Source organism: Melampsora larici-populina, assembly GCF_000204055.1.
Source record: "Melampsora larici-populina 98AG31 unplaced genomic scaffold MELLAscaffold_24, whole genome shotgun sequence".
NCBI lineage: Eukaryota > Fungi > Basidiomycota > Pucciniomycetes > Pucciniales > Melampsoraceae > Melampsora > Melampsora laricis-populina.
Genome location: NW_006768788.1, coordinates 236,183 through 261,172, shown reverse-complemented (window position 1 = coordinate 261,172; position 24,990 = coordinate 236,183). Strand labels below are relative to the sequence as shown.

General features: G+C 40.0%; 3 protein-coding genes across 3 annotated transcripts; 2 read left to right on the top strand and 1 right to left on the bottom strand.

The window, feature by feature from the left end:
* Window positions 1–5,328: 5,328 nt before the first annotated feature.
* On the top strand, window positions 5,329–8,361 carry MELLADRAFT_22645 (uncharacterized protein; the record flags this gene model as incomplete). The annotated part of the gene is made up of 9 exons (XM_007411356.1): window positions 5,329–5,499; window positions 5,579–5,648; window positions 5,723–6,033; window positions 6,137–6,847; window positions 6,919–7,253; window positions 7,329–7,642; window positions 7,722–7,932; window positions 8,024–8,086; window positions 8,166–8,361. Coding segments are annotated over 9 exons (2,382 nt in total), but the record flags the coding sequence as incomplete, so codon positions are not given.
* Window positions 8,362–9,593: 1,232 nt separating this feature from the next.
* MELLADRAFT_87973 (uncharacterized protein) lies at window positions 9,594–10,228 on the top strand (the record flags this gene model as incomplete). The annotated part of the gene is made up of 3 exons (XM_007411357.1): window positions 9,594–9,971; window positions 10,041–10,107; window positions 10,173–10,228. 3 exons carry the CDS (start codon window positions 9,594–9,596, stop codon window positions 10,226–10,228), a joined length of 501 nt encoding a protein of 166 aa, XP_007411419.1.
* A 9,259-nt stretch (window positions 10,229–19,487) lies between these two features.
* Window positions 19,488–22,355, bottom strand: MELLADRAFT_64085 (uncharacterized protein; the record flags this gene model as incomplete). Its single annotated transcript, XM_007411177.1, has 9 exons — window positions 19,488–19,834; window positions 19,917–19,955; window positions 20,057–20,434; window positions 20,551–20,610; window positions 20,703–21,062; window positions 21,141–21,188; window positions 21,276–21,525; window positions 21,576–22,163; window positions 22,215–22,355. 9 exons carry the CDS (start codon window positions 22,353–22,355, stop codon window positions 19,488–19,490), a joined length of 2,211 nt encoding a protein of 736 aa, XP_007411239.1.
* Between the last annotated feature and the right edge of the window lie 2,635 nt (window positions 22,356–24,990).

Genomic DNA, 24,990 nt, shown 5'->3' with positions numbered 1-24,990 from the left:
AAGTCAACCCACACCTCCTTTTCACCTTCCACATTCACCTTCCACACACGATGAAATCCAAGCCTCACAGTCACATGAACTAAATCAAGAACAATCAATGCTGATTCATGTTGTTTCAATCTTCAATTTTTGGTGTTTTTTAATTAAAATAGCTCGATCAGATATATTCAACTTGACTTCATACCAATCAGATGAATATGTAGAATGTCAACATTCATATAGCATGTACAGTTCAAATGAAAGAAAATCAACATTCAAAGACTAATCATGGGGGACTTTCAAGATCAAGTGATACAAATCATTAAGAAAAGTTTGGATTTGTTCAGATCGTTCAGATCGTCGATTTTTCTTTTTTAACTTTGAATCTTTAATATTTTCACAAGATCATAATTGCATGTATTCAGACTCATTAAAGGCTTGATCAATGTAGTCAAGCGTTTGGTTTTTGAACTTGAATTGATCAATTGAGTTGCTGAACAAAGTCATGTTGACTTTGTCCTTTTAAATCAAAATTGCTGATCAGGTAGATGAACAAGTATTGGATCTATGTAGATGGAGAATGTGAAAGCAACTTCAGTCCTCCAAAGAAGCGGACAGTGGCTCTATCATATTAACACTTGTGATGAAAGCAGGTGATTAGTACTTGAAAAATCAAAATGTTACCTTACTGCATGACCCGTGTGGAGCACATGCATTATCTGTAAAGTTGTAACAGTTACAGCACTGCTAATGCAAACGAGTGGGGAATTTAGTCGAGTTAAGTAATTTTTTACTTAAAGTAGGGTTTGTTACCGTGCGTGATCAAGTTAACAACCGCAAACCAGTGTGGATGCTCTAAGAGGATTAAGTCCTACTGGGGTGGTGTGGGGGTAGGTCCCGGAGGGGCAGGTAAAACCCGCCCCGCCGGGCTGAGAACAAGGAACCCGTTGAAGGGCTTCTCTTCCCCGGGATGGAGGGTGGGTGACAAAAAACTACTCTATGAAGCTAGAGAAGATCTAGATTATAGAGAGATAGGAAGGGAGCTTCAGAAAGGGTGACTAGGGCAGAGTGAGGAGCAGTGAGGAAATTTTTTTCCAACAGTGTGGTAAATTTTTTCCCTTTGCCTGCTAGTGAGACTAATAGGACTCCCAGGCTCCCGGACCATAGGTTGGGACCGCCGAGGCCCTGTCCTTTCTTGTGCTACCCTACCCCCCCCGCGATGGAACTTAGATGTACCGTCGCGAGCTTGGGGTAATCTGTCAAATTGAAAGGTTCAATTTTTTTACCTCTTCTGCAGCCCAACTTTGACTCTACCACTGTGCATTAGGGCATAGAAACTGCACCACAGCTTGTAGCTATATGTCATTTACCCAAGACCATGGAAGGGCTTTGCAGAGAATTCAAACACATATCATTTGCTTGAACGTCAAATTATCAAATTTCACCCTTTGTCCTACAGTGACAAAGGATGACAAAGTCACAGGTTGATTCCTCTTGGCAACCTCTGGCTGGTGTACCACCTCTGCCAACAACGGACACACTTTCAGACCTGATTGCCAGCTTCATTTTGACCGGGACATCCATTCTGAGACCAACCAAGCAAGCACTGGATTATCATTGTGGCAACACTTGAGGTTGTTTGTCAAGTCACTGATGCCAACCCAAACAATATTTGGGTTCTTCATGTCAGTCAAACACCAAAGACATGAATAGGAGAGTGGGTGCAGACCTGGATACTGCAAATAAAAGACATAAAAAAGAAATATACATATGATCACTCAAATGTGTCAAGTCATGATATATATGACAAGAGATTCAATGGAAAACTCTTTCAGTTTGCAAACTGGTACCCCAAAGTAGTTGAGCAGGGCCTGATTGTCTGATTTATTGGCTCATTGTTGGACTTTGTTGTTTTTAATTTCCAAATCAGCACATGGTGTCTCTTTTGTAAGAAAAGTTGAATTGGTTCCTATCTGTAGTCTGTTGAACAAAATAGCCATATGTCAAAGGTTTTAACTTGAAACCAATGACTAGAATAAGAGATGCAGCATAGTCTGACTTGATTTTGCTTGGTGGTCTTGTCAACAAGGAAGCTTATTGAGCAAGGAAACAATCATGTAATAGTTGATATATAACTGTTACAGGTTAATTACATATGTTTTACATATGCAAGACAGTGCTTGACAATAGTAATCAGAGGGAGAAATAGCAGAAAGACTGCAAATCCATGGCTACCAACTGTAAACGGGCTTAACAGAGACTTATAAGCGCTTTTGAAGGTCGATATGGATGGTTTGATTGGTTGTTGAAGCTATGTAAGCTTGATTGTTATTGTAAAAGGATGATGAATAAAAATCAAGACAAGATTAAGGGATTTATACCTGTCAGAACAACAGAATAAAGTGCACAGCCAGTGTGAAACAACTGCATCAAGGATGCTGTAATGAGCAGATCATATGAACAACTAGCTTGTGATCCGTAGATGATCTCCAAGAATCTTTTACAGATAGATGTGATGTGATTACTAATTTAGCGTGTGTAACCATATAATCCTGAATCACCCTTGAGAATCACTCAATGATAATCTATCCGTTTAGCCCATGAACCCTAGACATCCTTTCTTGGCAGCCACCGCATGCCAAGGAGATCTGTTTTAGATGAACAGCTACCAATTTGGGTTCCCAATCCAATTTAGTTGCTTGAACTAAGGCTACACATGGTTATGAGAAAGATTAACATCAGACAAATCATGAAGGATCATCTTCCAATTTGATACATGTGTGATATATTTGTTAAATGATGTGCTTCATTGAATACCACATAGAAAAGGAAAAATAGAAAAAGAATAACTGAATGTGAAATAAGATAGAAATAGATAGTTTGCGCACTATTTATGAAATTGATGATTACAAGTGTTTATTTTTATGTCATTTAGTATTACATGTTTTCATTATATCATCACTGCATGTAATTGGTTAATTGCATATAGGTTTTATTTTATGTATGAGTTTATTGTAAGAAATGTGATATGCCTCTGAGGCAGCTTATAATGCCCTTTCTGACAGGTCTTCTGTCTCATGTTTACCACCTTCTTTTCCTTTTTCTTATTCTCTGTGGTTTTGTCACATACACTCTCTGAACCCAATTTGTCCAAAGCTTGATGACAGCTGGATGTCTTGTTTTCAAAGGGGTGCTGTCAATCAATGATTGTGTCTGATATCTGGGCTGGGTGAGATTATTCTGGGGTTTGAAGGTGGTTTCTGGTGACACTGAGGGCAGATAGATGAGGGATTGCCTCCACCAGGAGTTTGTGATTGAGATGAAAATGGCAGTTTTGATTGAAGAGGCATGATGATAACTGGGGTCACTGGACTTGTGAAAGTATAAAGAAAGATAATAATAGGATGATTAAACTTGCAATAAGAATTGGTTTAACTTTGAGTGAGGAAATGTTGAAGTTGAAGAAAAATGAGCTTGCTTGTAATGATTTTGTTGTTTGGATGAATGAGTCAGTCACTTTTGGCGGCATTTTTGGCAAGGCTTGGCAATAACATGACACAAGGTGCTTGTGAAAGGGGTGGTGGTGATCAAGTTGAACTGGTGTCATTGACTCTAGTTTGGTTGAGGTCAATCACTTCTAGTTTTTTTATGTTTATTGGTGCATCTTGTATGAAAGAGTGACTTCTTCGGGTGGTGGTTGAATGAAGTAAGGGGCTTTGAAGGATTGTTTGACCAATTTGGGAGTGGTGGGCACATGCAAATGGACAATTGGGGCACCCTTGACCTCACTGCGGCGCAAGACCTTGTTCCAAGCACTTGAACCACTGAATGATGACCCTAGCGCCTGGAAAGCAGTGAAAAAAACTTTAAAACACATTTTCAGAAGCACTGCTGAAATCACACTGCAAAATTGTCAGAAATCTGAAGTGTTCCTGGCAGCTGCTGAGCTGAAGTGCCTCACAGTGCAGCTTAATCAGCTGCACTCCAGCTGTTCCTTGCACTGCTTGTCCAATGCTGTGTTCACCCAGTCCCATAGAACAGCAGAGAAACCAATTGTTCTGATAACCAACAATTAGAAGAGGGGGCTTCCAGTAGACCAAAAAGGCCTCAAAAATTTATATAGTTTGACCTTCCAGCACTGTAAAAATCAAGAATGTTAAAAAACACCTTGTATGGTTTCTTATATCAAGACGGTGATAACTCCAAATCCATAGGTCCACACCTGTGACCCTGTGAGTCTGTAAAAGCCAGTGAAGAATATAAATTTCTGTAGTGAAGATATAAAAAATTGTCTTTGATCAGGCTGAGAAATCTTTTCAGGTTGAAAAAGAAGTCTTTTGGAATTGTATTCAGTTTCTCAAAAGCCAGCTGTAGATTCTGGGCAAAAAAGTATGGTTACCACAGTCTTGACACAACACACTATATGTGCTTCTCAAGTGGCATTGTCTCACAGTCTTCCAAAATTTTGGAAAATCCAAGTACAAGCATCTCTTACACAGTTGTACTTTTGTTCCTCTTTGGACAACTCCCTTTTGAAAAGACTCATGATGATGCTGAAGGGGGTATTGAATTTGCTCATGATTACCCTTCATGTGTCTTGTTTTCCTGTTCTTTATCCCACGTCTGAAAAAATCATCTGTTGAGTTTGAAAGATTTTCTAGAGATTCTTGCTGGGAAAAAGTATAGCTGTTTTTGCATGAGGGAAATGTTTGTTATAATCGACATAGAAGAACTGTTAGGAAGACATGGTGCAGCTTTGAAACTCTCCTGCATAGTTTGCTCCAGGATCTCAGTTTGGTAGAACCACTGATTTGGATACTGATATGATCTATTGGATCATTTATTTCGGATATAGCAGTGAGTCTTCCTATGAACAGACTCAGAGACAAGAAAGTTGGAGCCTTTGAGAGGTTTCACAGGTCGAGTTCGAGCTGTACGCCACGCGACATCTATCCCCAGAGAGATTCCTGGCATTTGAGTTGATTGATCTGAGTGAAGAACACCTTTACGAGATCATTATTCTTATCTATCATTGCGTCCTCAATCAATCGATGTAAAGATCGTAGAAGCAAAGTGAACCAACTGGATCTGATATTGCATTTCATCATTTTACAAACGAATCAAGTAAATGCCGGAGTCTTCTCGTAACTCAAGTGCAGCTCCCTCGCTCAGTATTAGCACATTTGAACAGCCTTCTTTCAATGTGGCTGCCTTACTTGCAGGTCTCACAGAAGACCTCATCAAGCAGGACAAGCAAAGCGGCAAAGGTACCTTTGATACCACACCTCACAAATTTTTCACCTCCGAAACAAGACAAATGCCAGAGTTGAAACGATCCTCTACTTCTCTCCTGCAGCTTTCAATCCGGATCCATTCATTGCGACCTTGGAAGGCGCCGTTCAAACTTTGATTCCTTTACGACGTCAAGTGGCACAACAGATTAAGACTTCTGAAAGGGAAGTGCTACAGAAGGAAAAGCAGTATCGTGCTAAGATCGATGACTTCAAAAATGGACTAGAAGTTAAGCTCGCCTTCACATATCCATCAGCATGAACCCTCGCGTTTTGATTGTTTTCTGACGTAGTCTTGGTACCGTTAGAGTGTCAGCCGACAGTTTTCGGGCTTGGACGCCAAGATAACTGAGGTGGGCAAGACTGCCATTCGAATAGGTCTGCTTTGTTTGAATCACATCTTATACATCTTCGTTTCTCATCAAGACATGCCTCGAAACATTTGATAATAGGCGAACAATTGGAATCGATCGATCGGGTTCGAGCTCGCGCATCTGACGCGCACGACATAATCCTTTATTACAATGAATTTGCTCGTGGCGATACGACGCGGCTTGAAGCGCTTAGAAAAGAGGGGAAGCAGGGAAGAGCAAGTGTAGCATTGGTGATACGGAGACTCTTAGCGGTGGCGAGGGACGTGGAGGGAGTTGAAGGTGGCGAGGAAACTCGGGCGACAATCGAGAAGTATGCTGAGCGCTTCGAGAAGGATATGCTACGGTTATTCGAAAAGGCATATTTAAAAGGGGAACCCAAAGGAATGGCGGTTGAGTTCCAGAAATTTTCTTTCTCTTCCCTGTCGTTCAAATTTGTAAGAAACACCAGTATTGAGATCAAATCATCTGGCTTCACTCGATTGTTTTTATCAGCATTGCGCCCGGACACTTTTAGACTTCAATGGTGGTCATTCTTGCATTCAAATCTACGTCAATCAACACGACTTCTTCATATCCCGTGATCGGGTCGAGGCACCTACTAGTATTACCGAGACGTCCATGTGGGAAGCTTTGGCAGACCCCAACAAACCAGCTCCAAGATCGGAGCCTGAGCTGGCAGAACTGTACACCGACATTCGACATCAGATATCACAAGAGGCGCAAATCATCGAAGCGGTCTTCCCTCAACCAGCAGTGGTGATGCAAGTTTTCTTGCAACGGGTATTTGCCCAAGTGATTCAAACCCACATCGAAAAACTTATCGATGCAGCGCAGGGTAGCAGTACCTTGGTTTTCCTTCGCATCCTGGCTTTGGCTCGCTCTAGTACAGCCCAATTGATCAATGACCTTAAGTCTCACGACTTTTTTCGTTCGGCTTCGGGAGTAGGAATGAGTTCATTCGAAAGTTATGCTGTGACTCATGATCCACCAGGCGTAACTGGCGAAGGAAGTGGAAGCAAGCCGTCTAAAGGATCTCATCATGTCGCTGGAGGAGTTGGTGTGGCAGCAATATCGAGTATGTTGGACACTCAACTAGATGAGTTATTTAGCCAACATCTGGACAATAATCACTATCTGGAACGTGAGAGTAAGAGCTTGACTGAGCTCTATGCGAGCTATTTACTGAAATACGCTCGATGGCATGTACGTATGTCTTTCACTATCATGAAAGTATCCCGAGGCTCATCAGAAGTAATTCATATGGTTACACACAGCGGGCGATAAACAAAGCGAAACCCACCAATACACTTTTCGATCGTATGGTAAACCAGCTAACCAACACTGCATCCCAGTCACCGACTGGAGCTGCTGCCCCAGTGGTGGCACCTGCGCAAGCCACCGGGTTGAAATCACTACTCAAACTGAGCGGGCTTACGACAGCTACCAGCACAGATGCCGATGCTGATGCCTCACTCGTTATTGACGTTGATGCCGAGAATCCCCTTGAAGAAAGTGATGGCGAGCTTAATTTGGACGTCGCTGAAAAGCTCTTGATGTGGCACGCTGAGGCAGTTGGCCGCATGATTGAATTAACACCATCTAGCGACGTGTACGTGAACAATTTTGATATGTGTCGGATTTACTCTGGCAGGCTTATTAAATTGATGTAATTGTATTTTGCTAGTCCAAAGAATGTGTTCTCATTACTCAAGACCTTGGCAGACAACTACTGTAACGCTTATGTTGAAACCGCCCTTGAAAGCTCTTTAGCTCAGTTTGTCAGCCACGACACTAAGCTTGAACCAGACCTCAAACCAGTGACTGCGATCAAAGCAGCGGATATGGCCATGCACCTGTGGCAGAGGTATGTGACGACTGCGATAGTGCCTCTGGCCGCTGCAAGTGTGAGTATCAGGCGTGAGATGTCAATATTCAACAACCATATCCTCGTTCGGATTGAAGGAAAAGTCAACTCATTGGCTCAAAAGTGTTTGGAAAGTAAGTAACTAATTTTTACACAAATTGTCACTCGTGTTTTGTTGAGCACTGATTGACGAATTCTCTGGTTCATCATCAGATGTTGTATTCTGGTTAAGTCATAGTCTGAGTAAACAGAAGAAGCTCGATTTTAAGCCTAAAAATGATGAACTAGAGTTTACTCGAATTCATACTGAGCCTTGTGTGGCTTGTAGTGACTTTTTAAACATCACTCGTGATACAATCACTCGCTCTATGAGTGGTAAGAATGCAGAAGGATTCTTGACCGAAGTGGGAGTGATTTTTCACAGGTAAGCTTTGCCTTTTTCAACCTACATTTTACATGTCATCTTCACTATTCGGACCTTTCCTAACCCAGTCAAAATTAATATCATTTGATAGTTTACTTCTTGAGCATCTCAAGAAGTTTCCAGTCAGTGCGATTGGAGGACTGATGTTGACAAAGTAAGTCTACTTGTCCCTCAAACATCCTTGCAGACATCCAGAAGTCTTATTAATGTCCCCGGAAAATGAAATTCTATAGAGATTTAGCAATGTACCAAGATACAATTGCGAAATTCAATATCCCAGCTCTCAATGATCGTTTCGAAATGATTCGTGAATTAGGAAACATTTTTGTAGTACAACCCTCGATTTTAAAATCATATTTAACTGAATCTATGTTAGGTAGGATAGATTCCAAATTATTAAGACCATTTTTAATGATGCGTGCCGATTATGGTGATCATTCTAAAAAGTTTTGGGATGAAGTGGTGGGGATTAGTAGTATTGGAGATGTTAAAACTGGTTTAGGAAATGGAAGTGCTGATAAAGGTTTATGGCTAAGTTTGGCGGGATTTTAGTTGGAACCTTTTTATTCTTTCTCATTTCTCATTCCTTTCATATGAAAATGAGAAAGAATTGTATAGAGGAGTAGAATGTGATTGTTTTTTTTCAATGTGTAAAAGTAGGAAGTTTATGAGTAAGCATAATTTATTTTGATAGTAATGAAACTTGTCACTGTCAAACAGAAGCCTGCATTCCATTACCAATTGAAGTTTTGCAAGAAGGGAGATTTCCGCGAGTCGCGTATGAGGAATGGAAGGTGTTTTACAGGCAGGATGCTTTTGAGATGCATCTGATGTGATTTGATTGATGGTATCATAGTTCTACAGCTGGTCCTGCTAAGCTTGGACTTCTGTGTTTTGCTTTTGTCGTTTGGTTTTTTTGCTTTTGCTTTTGTATTTGTGAAATAGTGATGATCAGTGGCTTTTGATAGCTGTTGCTACGTTATTGAGCCCTTAATGCGCACAGTGATCTGATTTCGCAATGAATATATCACAGCGGTAACCAAGGATAAGCACTCATTTCACTTGTGTGAGAGCTTCAATGACGTACCTCAGGTTTGTAGCAGGTCATGAGTTATGACATCATAAAAGGGTTGTCCCACTTTACCATTTTTACTCGAATCCAATCTCATTCTTACTGTACCTCACTTTACCTCACCAAAATGGCCGATAATCGCAAGAAAAAGGAGTTCATTGATATTGATTTGTCGGATGAGTACTCTGAGAGAGCTCGTTCCCCAAGCTATGAATCTGAAAAAGAAGAAGAATACGACTCGGATGTTGTGATCGAATCCTCTAAAAAACCTGCTATTTCGCAATCCTCTTCAGTAGTGATTGATCCTCTTCCAGAGTGGCCTGCCAAACCCAAAGTGACTCATAATAGGTCAGTCTCTCTCTCTCTCGTTGATTCTTGCAATTTCTAATACAACTGACCAAAGAATCTCACTTTGATATGCTGCTGCTGAGTATAGATTGACCTCTTTGGAACCCCGATCATCTGCTGGTGGTTCTTTCAGGTGAGGACTTGAATACCTCTTGTTGAGGTTGTTCAATTTGTTTAATCGTGATCCTGATATTGGCCAAAATACGCCAGCAGTCAATCAGCTCAAAGCAAGATACCTCGAATGTCTCAGGCCTTTCGAGCACCTCAAGGATATCAAGGCTCTCAAGCAATCCAACGAGCTCAACCCCAACGCCGTCTTCGAGCAACTCCAGCTTTTCGAGTACCCCAAACTTCTCCGCTATTCCCAGGATCTCGACAACCACACACTCGACCTCGACCTCGACCTCGAGCAACTCCAGCCTTTCGAGCACCTCAAGGATCTCAAGCTATCCAACAAGCTCAACCCCAACACCGTCCTCAAGAGAATGTCAAATCAAACTCTGTAAGTGATGATGATCTCCCACCATCACACACACCTTTTTGGAACCCTGCAGCTCCTGATAAAGGGAAGATGAGAAGAATTTCTGGATCAAGTGATCCCGGTGAGCTAGCACAAAGGGTATGTGTCCGTCTCCTTGTATTATACTGATGATGTAGACTGTGGACTGACAGAGTTTTTGAAATCTAGGCCAAGAGTCCGATCAGCTATGATGAGTTCGATAGCAACCATCCAAGTGAGGAAGATATCAACACAGGTGAGCCCGTCAATTATGTAGATGTGATCAAAATACTAAATACTCCATTCCTTTGATTGTATTAGAAATTCTAAAGGATCCAATTCAACCTAATTCACCCGAGAAGCCCAAATCCACTTGATACCTCAGAATAAAAGGAATGAAGAATTCTCTCAAAGAAGATTCAACCGATGAAGATGAAGAGAGGATGAAAGAAGTGCGAGTTTGGGTGGGTTATGAGATCTGGATGGAGAAAGAACAAAAGGAAAACAGATCAATTTCTTCAACATCAAAACGAGGTTCAAACAAAGTTATTGGTTCATCTACTATTAGCTACAAGAAAGTTTTGAGCACTCGAAAAGGATCGAAGCATCAACATTCTTTTACGATCAATCCTTTCGATACCAGCCCTGATGAATTCAAACGTCTTGGCATGGAACAAGTGGATCAATATGTCGACAGTCTTTCAATGTACCTCACCGATCCCAATCCACCTAAAGAACTCGTGTGGATTGCTACAGAAAGAACAACCAAACGGGCTGGTCCACTTCACAATATTGACGAGAATGATGAATGGAACGAGTTCATCGAATCAATTCAACACCTCGGACCAACTCATTTCGTAATCCTTATGTTAAAGATGTCAGACCCCTCACTTATCCAGCAAGGTCGAGACGACATTCAATCTCAACTCCAGTCAATGCGAATCTTCAAGAAGAGGAAGATTGACGAGAGTGCAAATCCATCTAGAGAACTCGAGCTTCCAGAATCTGGCTCAGCTAATGAGCGCTCTGAGCTCATTAGCAAGATCATGACTCAAAATCGAAGAGGCGACAACTCAGTATGCTACGATGTTGACAACAGTTCAAACTTCTTTCGAGTTACAAGTGAGAAGGCTAGGCTCTGGGCCGATATCATGGTCAGTTCACTGCTTTACGTGAGGTTTGATTACACAAAAAATGACCTAATCACTGCTATTCTATAGATTGAAGACAAACGAGTGGGTAAGAAAGGAGTAACATTGAGCATTCCACCAAAAACAGTGGCTTTTCGGTTCTACCCCAACGGGATATCTCCACTCGATGAGGTTAGGAGGGCAGGAGAAGCTTCTCAAGCTGCTATACCTACAGTACATACTCCAGCTACAGTCACAGCCTCGACCAGCTCACAAATCAGCTCAATCTCAGACACCGATGAGCGTCTCTTCAGAAGCTCCAATTGCGGCAGTTTTGAAGATTTCCTTTTATTTGCATTAATCGATCCTGCCGACAAAGAAACTCGAAATAAGCTTCACGTTCAAGGATTCAATCATTGGACTGACCTTCGAGTGAACGAAGCCGAAGACTTCAATGTTAAGACCTTGGTTTCATTAGAGTTTCCACTTGCCATTGCACGAAAACTCATTTCAGGCGCTGCAAGATTCGGTCAACGAGTCAGAGAATCGATTCTGAAGGGATCTTTTGAACCTATTCAACGCTGAGTGTTGTTGACCACATACCCTCATACTTCTTTTCAAATCCTGCTCTCAGGAATCTCAGTGAAGATTTCCAGTTCTTGTGATCTTTTCTTTTGTCATCCTGTACTTTACCTGATGTACTTTACGGTTGATCACTCCCAAAATGTATGATTTTATACAAACAAAATTGTCTTTTGCAATACATATGTTTTTTATTGCTGCTCAGATCGAATAAAACACAGATACAAAGAGTTGAAAACATTTGAGGCTTGAGTAAGTATGATTATCATGAAGCTGCACCTATATCACAAACACTTTAGCCCCTACTGTTACTACAAATATATAGATCCTTCATAGAGGCTCCTAACTAGCTTTGGTGTAATGACATCTTCTGCTGTAGTGTAAATTATCTCTTGTTCTTCTTCAGGAGTTAAGTCACCAATCAGTGCTTGAGTTCGACGCAAGCGGCTCTTGATTACTGAGAAGGCTTTCTCAATCGGATTAAATTCTGGGCTATAAGGTGAAAGGTATAATAATCTTACACCAAATCGCTCACAAAGGTTTTCAACTTCACCACCGTGATGGATCGGAGCGTTGTCAAGTATCAGGCAGCTGTTCTCCTGTGGCCACGGGTTCATTGCAGGTAGCTAGTTGAGGTTAGTTTGTTGAGTGAGATGACAAGAATGTTGGATGGTATTGAGTATGGGAGGGTTAGAGTCCAGCAAGTGTCATGTCGAGTGAATTCAAGTGATGTCGAGTCAGATTGAATGATATCAATTGATAGCAGGTGATATTGAGTCAAATCGAGTCAGATCGAGTAGGAACAAGTCAAATCGAGTAGGAACAAGTAGGAACAAGTCAGATCGAGTAGGAACGAGTGAAATTGAGAGAGATTGATTTAGATTGAGAGAGAAGATCGATTCAGATTGAGAGATCAATTCAGATTGAGAGATCGATTCAAATTGAGAGAGAAGAATGAGTGAAATCAGATGATTGGAGTCCAGGAAACTATAAATTGAGTGATGTGATCAGATGCTTACCAGACATTCTTCAAGATAAGACTCAAAGTCCCGTCGCTTAAAAGAACCCTCTTTCACCTGCAGAGCAATACATCCATCCAGAGAGATTGCCGGCAATAGAGTGAATCGGTTTGAGTTGGTTGGTCGATCAAGTCTTTTGGTGCGTTTACCGCGTTTAGCTTGGCCGTATTTGCGATAAAGCCTTCGTTTGGCTACTGAACTCTCATCTGACCAAAGAGAATATGGTCAGCCATATTAATCAAGACCGTAAGTTGATGGAAGGGGAAGACCAACCTAGAAATACCAGACATTCTGGTCTGATTCCACCAACCTCATAGATGTATTCACCTTGACGTATAGCCGATTGGTTTGGATGCACCGTACGAGCAACCTTGCGGGTCAGGACTAGACGGTCTCGAATCTCAATCGCTAGAGCCGAGATGGAGATGAAGGTCCCAGTCTGGCGCAGAAGACGTTCGGCCACCTCGTCAAGATATAACGTGGGGTCATCCTCAAGCATCTCCTCAATGAAATCACGCTCGATGGTTGAAAGGATCGTCGGTGGGCCTCGTGGTTCATAGAATTGTGGATTGGAAAGCACTGATCGGGTTGTTTCATAAAGATGGCGCCATCGACTGAGAGATTGGCGGGAGATGTTGATATCCATACAATCGTTGATTGAACCAAGGTCTACTCCAGCAAGGGCAAGACAGACGGCGATGACTTTGATGTCAGCTGAATATTTCACGTACATCAGAAAACGAAAGATAAGTGATGTGATGGTAGAGGTTTAGGAGGAAGTAGGGACTTGTTGAGTGGTGAACTGGTAGGTATGTAAAGTGAAACTGTCACATGTGTGACATAACTGCTGATAATTGTGCCTGCTGGTTACAGATGTGTGGTTTTATATAAAAAGATAACAACATTTACCGTGTATAAAAAATTGTTTTTTTCTCAAGAAATGGAATACAATGCTTCAGAATCATTTGAGCAAAAAAAAACAGCTGATAAAAGTCACTTTTGAACTTATGCAAAAGCAAATACAAAAATTACAAAGCGCAGAAACCAAAAGCAAAGTCCAAGGTTCATAGGACCAGCTGTAAAAGTTGTTCGATCAAAAATGGGTCAATGATCAACTTTGCCGCTCAAGCTGAGGTACAAGAATTCTATGCGCCAAGGGCCCCTGGCCAAGCGATAATGATTCTATTGAGATGTGAAGGGACAAAAAATACTATTTCTGTACTATACCTAAGAATTGATCCTGGAATATCTTCCAGCTTCATCAATATACATACACCAAAAAATTGAGATCCCTTTTGAAAATATGTTTCTCCACATTTTTGTCCTGTAAAGCCTTCCTGTATGGGCAGTATTTCTATATGTAATTGTGGTGTATACATGAGCAGTCAACATTTTGCTTGATTCTTTGACTTTAGGCAGAACATGGCAAAGTTTATGGCAGAAATTTTTGTAAAATACCATTTACATGTATATCAATCAATTTCAGAATGATTTTGGCAATAGGTCCCCTCATAATTTGTCTTGGGGCAAAGAACTTCAGAAAATCAAACTTGCGGACACATTCAGGAATTACATGTAGAAATACTGCCCATACAGGAAGGCTTTAGGGGACAAAAATGTGGAGAAACATATTTTCAAAAGGATTATCAATTTTTTTGTGTCTGTATATTGATAAAGCTGCAAGATATTCCAGAATCAATTCTTAGGTATAGTACAAAAATAGTATTTTTTGTCTGTGATTTTTTTTTCAAACCCCAATAACTCAGTCAATTTACGTCACAAAGGTTAATAAACTATATATTCTTGGTGGGGAAATACAGGAGCAGGTTTGTACAGATTTATGATTCTGTATGACATCATCTCAATTTTGTTGGTATCATAACCGCTTCTCAATAGATTCTCAATTGATGGATGTTATCCATTTGATATCCATTTCATAACTTTCTCATAACTTTCTCATAACTTGCTAGGGTTGGTGGGATGCACTGGCCTGCCAGTGACTTGTGATTGGGGGCTGTGTCTACACTTCCTATATTATCTATATACTTAAACAAATGTTCCTCCCGACCATCCCCAGTACCCAGTGTTAATTACCCTCTACCTGATACTGTTACTTTCTGCTCAGCCCACATTACTCTATACCCTCTCCTTATACCCTTACCCTTTACATGATACCATTACGACCCCCCTATCCGTTGTACCATACCACTCCACCCCCTTTAAAATACATGCCCTGGCCCATCTGGTCACACTCATTTTTGGACTGGCCTCGGTGCCCTGTTTCACTGCATTAGACCCTTCTAATCATTCTGCTGCAATTCTCACTCAAATCTCCAACATTCCCTTATCACACCTCCCTTGGCTCAGATCAACAACTCTGGTTGCCGCTGGTTCCTGCATTTGCCTTGCCTACCCACGATGACAGTGCCTGGCCCAACTAGGCCTGGATGGTGCTTCCCATTGACCTCGCATGCTTGAACTACCGCTACTTGACTTGACGCACGGTCTGATTACAGAATTTAGCTCAAACCACGCCCGTTGGCAAATCACCGCACGCTACACAGCAAACAAAGCAGTCCACTTCTACTTGGCCAGGTCCCACCTTTATACACTTCGACTAGCAATTGTGGCCTGGCCTCTAATTTGTCTCTGTTTGTGTCACCTCACAGCAATCGGTCTTCTGCTTGGCCTCTGCACCTATAAAGGTGTGACAGCTATCCTCCTTTGAAGGGCAATCAGTTCACTGTACACATCCGTTTACGTTACAAATGTACATTGCCTGTGGTAGTTGATGAGTGTGCATCGCTAGCGTATTGTCTTCTGACCTCAATATCTGAATCTCAAGTTGAGTGTTTATTTCAATTCTCTTAAGCTTTATCAAAATCAAACTAATTTTCTACGTTTTTATTTGTAGAGTGATATTGCTAGACTTCCGCGTGTCTCATATCTTCGATCTTATGTCAAAAACGAATTCGGACATCAAGCAACCTTTTTACTTTTACTTTCCTTGGGTATTGGGTACTGCAACCAACCTTAATACGTCTGTTATGGCTCATAAATCATCCAAAAGAATTAACATTAGCAGTTGATTAATTTTCTTGATCAACCAAAAAAACAAATTTAATCATCTGAAATATACATACATAATATCTTTTAGGGAATGTATGCAAATAACTGATTGATACATGTCATGATCTCGGAAATGCACCCCACTTTCGTGCCCACAAAACGTTCGTACATGCAGCAAAAGAAAGCTACTACACTGAACGTGCGGTCAATGAAGCGAAGTTCTATATCAATGCGAATTCAGTAAGGACATACCCTAATCCACCCGATGGCCTCACACATGACTTGGAAGGAGTATCACTGGTTGAACTCCAAATGACTGTGTATAGATAAGTGTAAATGTTGAGCAACACAAGCTCTGCGATGAGTTTGCAGTCTCGATAATTCAGATACATTTCCAACTATTGATCAGCTCAGTTTTTGGGCTCTCTCATTCAAGAGCCCAAAAGAAATCAAAAGATAGTTACCTGATCAACTAGCTTTTAAATTAGAACTATTTTATGGGGAAAATCTTGAGCTGCCTGTTAGGTCAAGCTTTAGAATGTCATTGTGCAAAATGGGGGTCTCAAGGGGTTGAAATTTGCAGATTGGCAAGGACAGTCAGTAGATCTGACCAGGAACAAGGAGGTCAATTGGGCAGATGGGAAGGTGCACGGCAGAGAATCAACAGCATAGTATCAAGAATGCACTTGAATTTTTTTAGAAGATCTTCTGAAGGATCAAGCAGAACTCAAAGTTCTGAGAAACATCATTATTTCCACACATCAATGGTCAATTAAACTGATGGTTGAATATTTCATGGATAAAGAAGCTACAAAGGCAAAGGAATTAGATTTGAAAAATATCAAACAGGTGGCTTTATCTCGGAAATTCAAGTTTGGTTAAACTTAAAGGGAAAGGAAACAATCCACAATATTGTGTCCAAAGATTTGGTGGAAAGGCTGATAACAATCCATTAGCCTGATAAAATACTTCAAGTTAATTATTGTACAGAACAGATTCTTCAAGGTAAATAGTTGTTTTCACTGTGGACAAACATATTCTGCATTTATTTGAAATCCATGTTCAAAATTAAATACACCAAACCAAGCTAATCTTGTGGTTGATTAATTTCCACGTATACCAATAGAACAGAGATGTATCCACAGGTTTAGCATGAATTAGATATTGAATTAGAAAAAAATTGGTGTTGTTGGAGCTTCCTTGCATGGTTTTCTTCCCAGTTAAGGTTGCAACAAACTGACTTGAGGACAATACTACAGAAAGAATGTCCTCACCCAAAAGCCAAGTACGTTGAACATTGTACATTGCTTCCCAAAAATTGTAGACCTGATCTGTAAGTTTATAAAATCTCTCTCATCTGTGGTTCAACAGGATTTCACCTTACCACATCAAATTTAGCAAGCTAATGAGTTATTATTAGTCCGTTTTCTAAAATGATGCCTTTTAAGAGTTTGCCTGTTCTCAGGAGTTTCAGTATCATCTTTGCTCTTGCAACTTTGGCATTTGCAGACTTTTCATGGGTAACAGATCATTTATTCACATCTCTTGCACCCCACATATTACTTCTTTTGTGCTCATAAAATGCACATGTCTCTAGGAAGCCAATCACTTTGGATTGACCAACTTCAACATTGATTACTAAAACAAGAACAAAACAATATAATCTCTATTCTGATGGAATACCTCCAATGAGTTGAGTTTTGATATTCTCTTCTTTGATCAACAAACAAAATAACAATTATTATCATTCTGAACATTTGGCTCATCTCATCATGCTACTCTCAACTGAAGTGCAGAGACTACGAACAACACCTATTGATTTAGACTGGATGATTGGTTCTACTTAATACTTACACAGGATTTGGATAGTAATATAAATCTAAGAGAGAGGCTTAGTTTGAAAAGCCTACGTGAAGACTATTTAGGGCTATCTGATCACCTCCAGTAGGGTTTCTGGCTATATTTCCTTCTTCAAAGTCTCTGCCAGGAGGAATTCAGAAGTGGATAGTGAGGTTGATACTGTTTGTACATGAGAGTTTCATTGCCTCTCTGGTCCTGAGCTTGGGCTGCGGACGTCACCATCCCATGGTTGGTACATACTTTGAATGGTGGTAGTGAAGACCTACAAAAGAGTATGACCCAAGCCCAAGCAGGTCCAGGTTGAAGAACCAGGGTCCCAGCAAACTGCCAACCAAGTACCGTCCCAGTCCAGTGCCAGAGGGTGGCGGGCCACCCACTTCCAGAGGGTGGCTGGCCCCCCAGTACCTCGTCCCTTATAAACAAATCTCTTTATCAAGAGTCAACTAGGTGTAGTCTGCCAGGATTTGTCCCAGCAGACTCTTAGTTGTTAACCTTCTACCATTTCCTCCCTTTTTCACCCTCCTCTTCAATTGTGACTAGGTATTATTTGAAATATAATACCATTTTATTAAATTACCCATCTGATACTAGTACCAGTACATCTTCAGTGAGAGTAGCCTCCTCTAAAAGAGCACCCAACGTCACATTTTGGGGCCTCATCAGATCAAAACCTAGGAAATCAACCTTGCTCAAAAGTTGAGATTCAAACAAACTAGACTCATGCAAGTCCAATCACAAAACAATAACAATCTTAAGTTACAAAGCAAAAGCATTGAAAGTTATAACACAACACTTTCAATGAAATTCATTCTTAAAATAAGGCAATTGATAAATTGAAGTTGGAATTGCTCAACTTTGTCATCCAGAAGTGATAAATCAATCTTCGAACTGATTGAAATCATTAATTTTGAGAGCATTGGATTGTCATTTGATAATCATTAAATCAATCTAAAAGTAACTACAAGTAGTGATCCTTTCAAAAATCTCAATCTCTATAAAAGTAGTGTATTACACAAAAGAAGTGTAAGAAGATACACAGAATACACTTGTATGGTCAGCATTCACCTGTGTCACTAAAATTGCACAAATTGTATTACTCCTCTTCAAACCGCATAAAAATTGTATACAGTATACAGAGGAGTAAACATGTCAGATACCATCCGTGATGAAGCACACAGACCTTTCCAGACCCATCAGACACAATTGTTGCCAGCTTCAACAACAGGTCAAAGCTCTTCAAATGATTTCCTCTTCAGTTCTTATACAATTGAGGCACTCAGAATTGCCTTAATGACACCCACATGTTCAATAAAAGTCACCAGTTTTACCCAAACTTTGGGACCCAGATGCATCTGGACAGCCACTTTGTTAGATTCTTATACCTCAAAATCTCATTGTTTGTTATCTCATGGGATGTACCAGGAATCTGCCTCTGTCTCACTAAACTTCCTGTGTGGGGAATCTGATTTGTCTGGTGGAAGCTGCCCTCCTTCTAAAAAGCTTTCACCTATCTGTGAAATTCCTAGAGTCATCAAACAATTTCCTGAGAAATGGAGAATCCCCTTCTCAAGGGATGAGGAGAAGAGAAAGAACATGTTGGAATTTGATACTGACCACATTGTAAAATATAGATACCTATCCCTGTAAAATCTATGATTGTAATGTGCAAGCTGTACAATAGATACAATGATTGGCAGCTAAGTTTATGTATATCAATACAAGATAAACAGATTCAGATGAGCTTGGAAACATCTGAGGGGTCCTTGAAGGTCCTTGAAAATGTCATCTGAAGTATGGTATGAGAACAAATATATCTCCACTTTGAATATATACTCCTGTCATAGGACCAATCCTTGGTCAAACTTATGGAATCAAATATATAGGTTGAATGAGATCAACTATGCTGATTATAAAAATATAAATGAATCCTTGTGGATCAGATAACACAAGACCCTTGCACCATATCACTTGAAATTTCAAGAGGAATTTGAGTCCAACATACATTGTTTATCCTGAAGCCATTTAAGTGAAACCTGCACTTTAAATTGCAATGAACTTCCAGCTCTGGGCAGTACCATCCAGGAGGTAAGGTGCTGTTTGATAGTGTCGGAGTGTTCTGGATATTTCAACGCAGATGCAACATATGTGGCAAATTGTTTGTCCATCTGATCAGGATCAATTCCTTTTGCAATATTTGCTTTGATTATGTGATGTAGACACTTTGCTGAGCTTTCAACTTGTTCATTGATGAAATTATGATATAGGCTGTCATTTTCTTGCACTTTCCAAGGCATGTGCATCAGATCTTTCCAGTACTCAAATGCTTTTGGTAAGTGGATATTGGGAAATATCATTTGATCATCAGCTTCTACTACTAGTGTCATACTGACTTTCCTGTTACTGACCTGTGTCCAGCCTCTTTTTGTAATCCAACTCTAAAACACCTATGTAAATTTAATGAATTAGAGTTGTCAGAAGATTGCAAAGAGCCAACAATGTAACATTTGGCAGAAAAATGTGCAGAATACAAAACAAAACAACAGACCATTCAATGTGGCTGCAGTGGTGTCACTGTAAGTTGGGACCAGAAGCCTATAGTCTTTGTCAGCAAATGTTTCTATTCTATCAAGCCACAATAGTGCATATGTACACATTCTTGATGTAGAACAGGAATCACCACTTGTGATCCAGCGCTCCAAATCACTCTTGATAATCTGAGCTCTTTCTTTTCTTTTACAAGCAAGGACTACATAGTCTGAAAGCTCGCCTGGCATGAACCAATTGTCTTGAGATCCTATTATCCTGCTTTGTATCCTGCTTTCAATTCTTTGCCTTACATCATCAAATCCCATCATAAGTTCATGAAATATGTGTTCATTGCTATGACACCTACTGTGAATGAATTTTGACCAGTGCCTCCATGCTATAGATATTCATGTCAGTGTGTGATGGTTGATGATTTATTCATAGTCAGGAAATGGAGGGTGACTGTTCAATTTGATATAACCTAATAGGAAAGAAAAGCAACCTTGTTCTTACATTTGTTTAATCTCATCTCATAATGCTTGGAGTTCCTTTCATAATGCCAGTCATGCAGAGCTACAAGAAGGGGAAAAAAAGTGGGAAAAGGAATCAGTATAGTTGTCAAATTTGACTGTCAAGGATCAATTGTGTAGTCAATTCTATCTTACCCTTGGAGTAGAAACCTTCATCTTTTTTCCCTTCAGGGTCTTCTTGATCATGAATCCATTTCAGTGCATATTTACTTACAAAAGAAAGAGAGCTTTTGGGATTGCTACACATAATCCATGTTTCCAACTGTTCTTTCACTTGAGAGCGTATCTGTGGTAACTTCACTGCATAGGCAACAAAATTCACAAAATCATCTGGCATCCTCAGAATGTACAAACTGTGACACTTTTCTTGACTGAAACTTGTTATCAAATTTCCTCTTAGAATCTCAAAGTAATTGAGAATCTCCTCCTGCTTGTTTTTGTATTGCTCTCCTATTTTTTGAGGTTTGAAAATCTTTGTCTCAAAGAACTCTGAAGCTGTGTGATTGAATATTAGTGTTGAATTGTATCATGGTTTAAGAAATTGGGAAATTCTTCTTGAAAACGACCACTGACCATTTCTCAATTTTTTATCATAAGCTTCAATTCTGGTCCCATGTGGATCTGGGGCAATATACGGCAATTTCAAACCAGTTCAGAAGAAATTGAATGACATCAAAATAAATAAAATGTGTCAAATTCAAAATTTACCTTGTCCAAAATTTTGTGGAGGATTTCCCTGATTCATACTGAGGGGTCTGGAAGAGAGTTTCATCACTGGTTCAAATGGACGGTAGTTGTGAAAATTGGGCCAAGAATATTGAGTTTTTGACAATTCCAAAGGTTGAGTATGTTGCTTGGTCCAATGTTGAGAGTCATCATGTGGCCAATAATTCATCTTGACATGGTAAAAATGAAATGTGACAGTATCAATGATAGTGTGATAATCATGGATGTATTTCTATAAGGAAGACTTACTTGAATTGTTGATTCAGGGTTCAATTGTGATACCAGGCCTTGATGCCCGATGAATTCTGTTTCTGGTGGTATGTGTCCCATTTGAGCCACATCAGCACTCCTGTATACTGGAGTTACAGAAAAATCTGGATGATTGTGAATTTCTAGAGAAGATGCTGATTTTTTGGGTGGATTGTGTGGGAAAGGTTGAGAAATTTCAGGGTGCAAATATTTGAGTGGATTTATTGGTTTATATGAATTCTTGGGCTCTTTGGGCTGTCTTGAATCTTTGATGTGTAGAATGTTATTCAGGCCTGCAGTTCCAGCCCATAAGTTGTAAAATCCAGTTGAAGTACTTGTGCTAGATTCCAGATAAATTTTTCTATCTGAATCATCTCCCGTTGAATCTTGCTTGGTACTTGAGTGGACAGCACTGATTTCCTTGGAGGCTGGTTTGGGACGTTGTATGGGTTTTGGGATGGCCTTGGGAGCATGTATTGCAGGCTTATATGCAATATCATTTTGGATTCTCTCTTCCCAATAATCCTGATTGCTTTCTTGTGAGGAAGCCTCATAAACTTTGATGGACTTTGAATGAACAGTGGAATCTGTATCAATTTGGTCGGATGCACCATCACCAATCTAAGGTGTTTTTATAAATCGTTTAGTTATTGAGATTTCAGGATTGCTTACACTTTTGTTGTTGTTTGAATCCAGGTGGGGAAGCACTAGAAGCAAGGCTTGATGAGAGTTGATTTCCAGTATTCTCTGTGACCTCAAGTTTGTTGGATCTCTCAAAATGTGCAGTTTCCAAAGGACTGGAGAGAAAGTCATGTGGTTCAAGCAAAGGATCTGACACCAAATTTTTAACACTACTGACTTCATTCTCGTTTATGTGTTGAAGACTAGGGGATGGTATCCCTTTACATTGATGAACAATTATGAGGAGACACACTGGGTAGCTATCAAAATATTTTATCATGGTTTTGAAGGATTAAAATGATCTATATGAGAGCATTGAGAATGAGGTAGGACCAAGAAAAATGCACCTTCACTAGAATTGGTCTCTGGTTTCTCACCACAATTTGAATTACTATATCTCCTATTCAGATTTTGAGATGAGACATGTAACACCAAGATGTTCCTCATCACTGCAGGGGCGCCATTATCTCTGTGATAAACTATATGAAATGCTGTCTCCACATGTCTCCATACATATATAGTTTTTGGTGGGTTTAATATCTATGTGCATGTGATGAACATATGAATGTGGATCTCTGATCTGTGTGATTGGCAAAAAGGTCACAAGCATAATGAAATCTTGAGTAAACTCAAAGCTAATTTGACACCTCTGTAATCATGTTTAAAAATCATATTTATGACTTGCTTCAGTTTGGAAGTCTGGTCATCACTAATTTTTCACCTGACTGTGTCTCTAAATTCTTCTATGTTTTCTTGTCACTATGAAGATTTTTTATTCTTTTGGATTTGGTTCAACAAAAGACATTGCTGTGAAATCCAGAAGTTATCTCTGTATGTCTCGTTATATCATGAGCTGTTCATAATATATACATGCTTTGAAGCTCAGGAATCCATGAAATGCAATTGAGAAAAGTACCATGGGGTAAGGATGAGTCAAAATTCTCAAACCAAACTGACACTTTTTTCCATTGAATTGTAGTAATGTATCAATTTTATCAAATCCTATATATTTACACTCTGTTTAGGTAGTATTTATTTTGGACTGTGCTGGCTAGGGCTGTGACCCAGACCCGGCCCAACAACAGCTTTGAAGCTACTGGTTCATGCCCTGTCACACTGAAACTTAGTTAGAAATGCCCTGTGGGCACGCCCACAGCCCTCCTGCATGGGCGCCTGTTTTTTTGCTCAATAAAGAAAAAGATAAATCTTTCTCTTTCAAAATATACTCTGTATCGTTTTTTTTGATATCCATGTAGGTTCATACAGCCTCTGAATATATTTTGATACACATATAACAAGGTGTGCCCAGGTTGTCATGTTTTTGGGGCAGTCTGTTCTTGAGGCATGTGCCCAGGCACGGAGAACCGGCTTCTTGGAAGGCCTGGGTGCTCCTGAGGTGCAGGTGTGCTGTGTGGCACAACTCAAATAATAGCTAAAAAAACTTCTCAAGAACTTCTCTGCCTTAATTGAAATTAAAAACAATCATTGGGGTTCCATAGTGCAGCCAAGTTTTCAAAATCTTCAAACTCTTCAATTCTGGAAAAGAAAGTAATGTGAGTTTCAAAATTTGGGTTTATTTTGAATTTGATTTTGATTTTGAATTTGAATTTGGGATTGGGCTCTTTTTGAGTTGAGCACAAGTGATAGTTTGACTTGCAATATCATCTTCAAGTCGGTTTGAGTAATTTAATTGTGAGACTTACTCTTGGTAGCTGACATGCATATGCATAAAGGGGATTTCGAATCCCAGAATGGGGTTCCAGCCCATGCAGCTTGATTGCAGGCAAAAGGATCTGGATTACAGTGTGTATTGCTGGTAAGGCACAGTGCATCTGGAGTCTAGTTGGCTTGCCATCTATCTTGCTGTGAGTAAACTGTGAAAGTTGGCAAGCTTGTACAAGATTGTGTGTTGCCAGAATCAATATTCATGTCCACTAGAGTGAACCGGTGCGTACCAGGCGAGACCCATTCATGGGCTTTCATACATGTGACAATTTGTCAGCCTAAGACTACTAAGAGGTGTAGACTGAGATGAATTACTCACTAAATGTAGACCTCGTATTAACAAAATCTAGTTGGATTCTTGTTCGAGGTTTGGTTTTTGGTTCTTAGTGAAGTTGATAAAAGACTGTAGCTGGTTTCTACAGTTGCCTTTGGTGCGGAATGGTCACCGCTGCCAGTTACTGATTGAGGTGCTGTACACTCAATCGTCTTCCAAAGCGAAAGCTGAAAATAGCTATCTGAACTTTAGGCCACACTTCAGTGTTGGTTGATTGCTATTGAATCAAAAGGGGATATTTTGCGACAGACTTTAGTCGGATAGGCTTATTTGAGCCTAACGATCTGTAACGCTTTTGACTTTAAAAAAAAATAGAGATGAAAAAGATAAAGAACAAATGACTGGTCTGAGAAAGGATATTTGAAAGTAGGATTCTAGATTGTTTAATAAGAATTCTAAACGTGATAATATCTATCTAAGAGAAGAGTTTGTTTTTTAGAAAGAAAAAAAAGGGTTTCAGGTTTTTTAAAAAAAGGTTTTTCGAAAGGAAAACGAGTTTTTAAGGAAAAAGTGGGTTTTTAGTAATAGGTAAAAAGGTAAGGATTCTTCTTCTCTTTTTTGGCTAAAGCGAGTTCCTTTTAACTGACTTGATTCTTACTTCATGATGTCATAGACCCTGTTTCCTTTAGGACTGTTATGATCTCATGCGGCTGGTTCGTTACTAAGCAGCCTTTTCTTGTTTTGCCTGGTCAGGTTGTATTGGTTGTT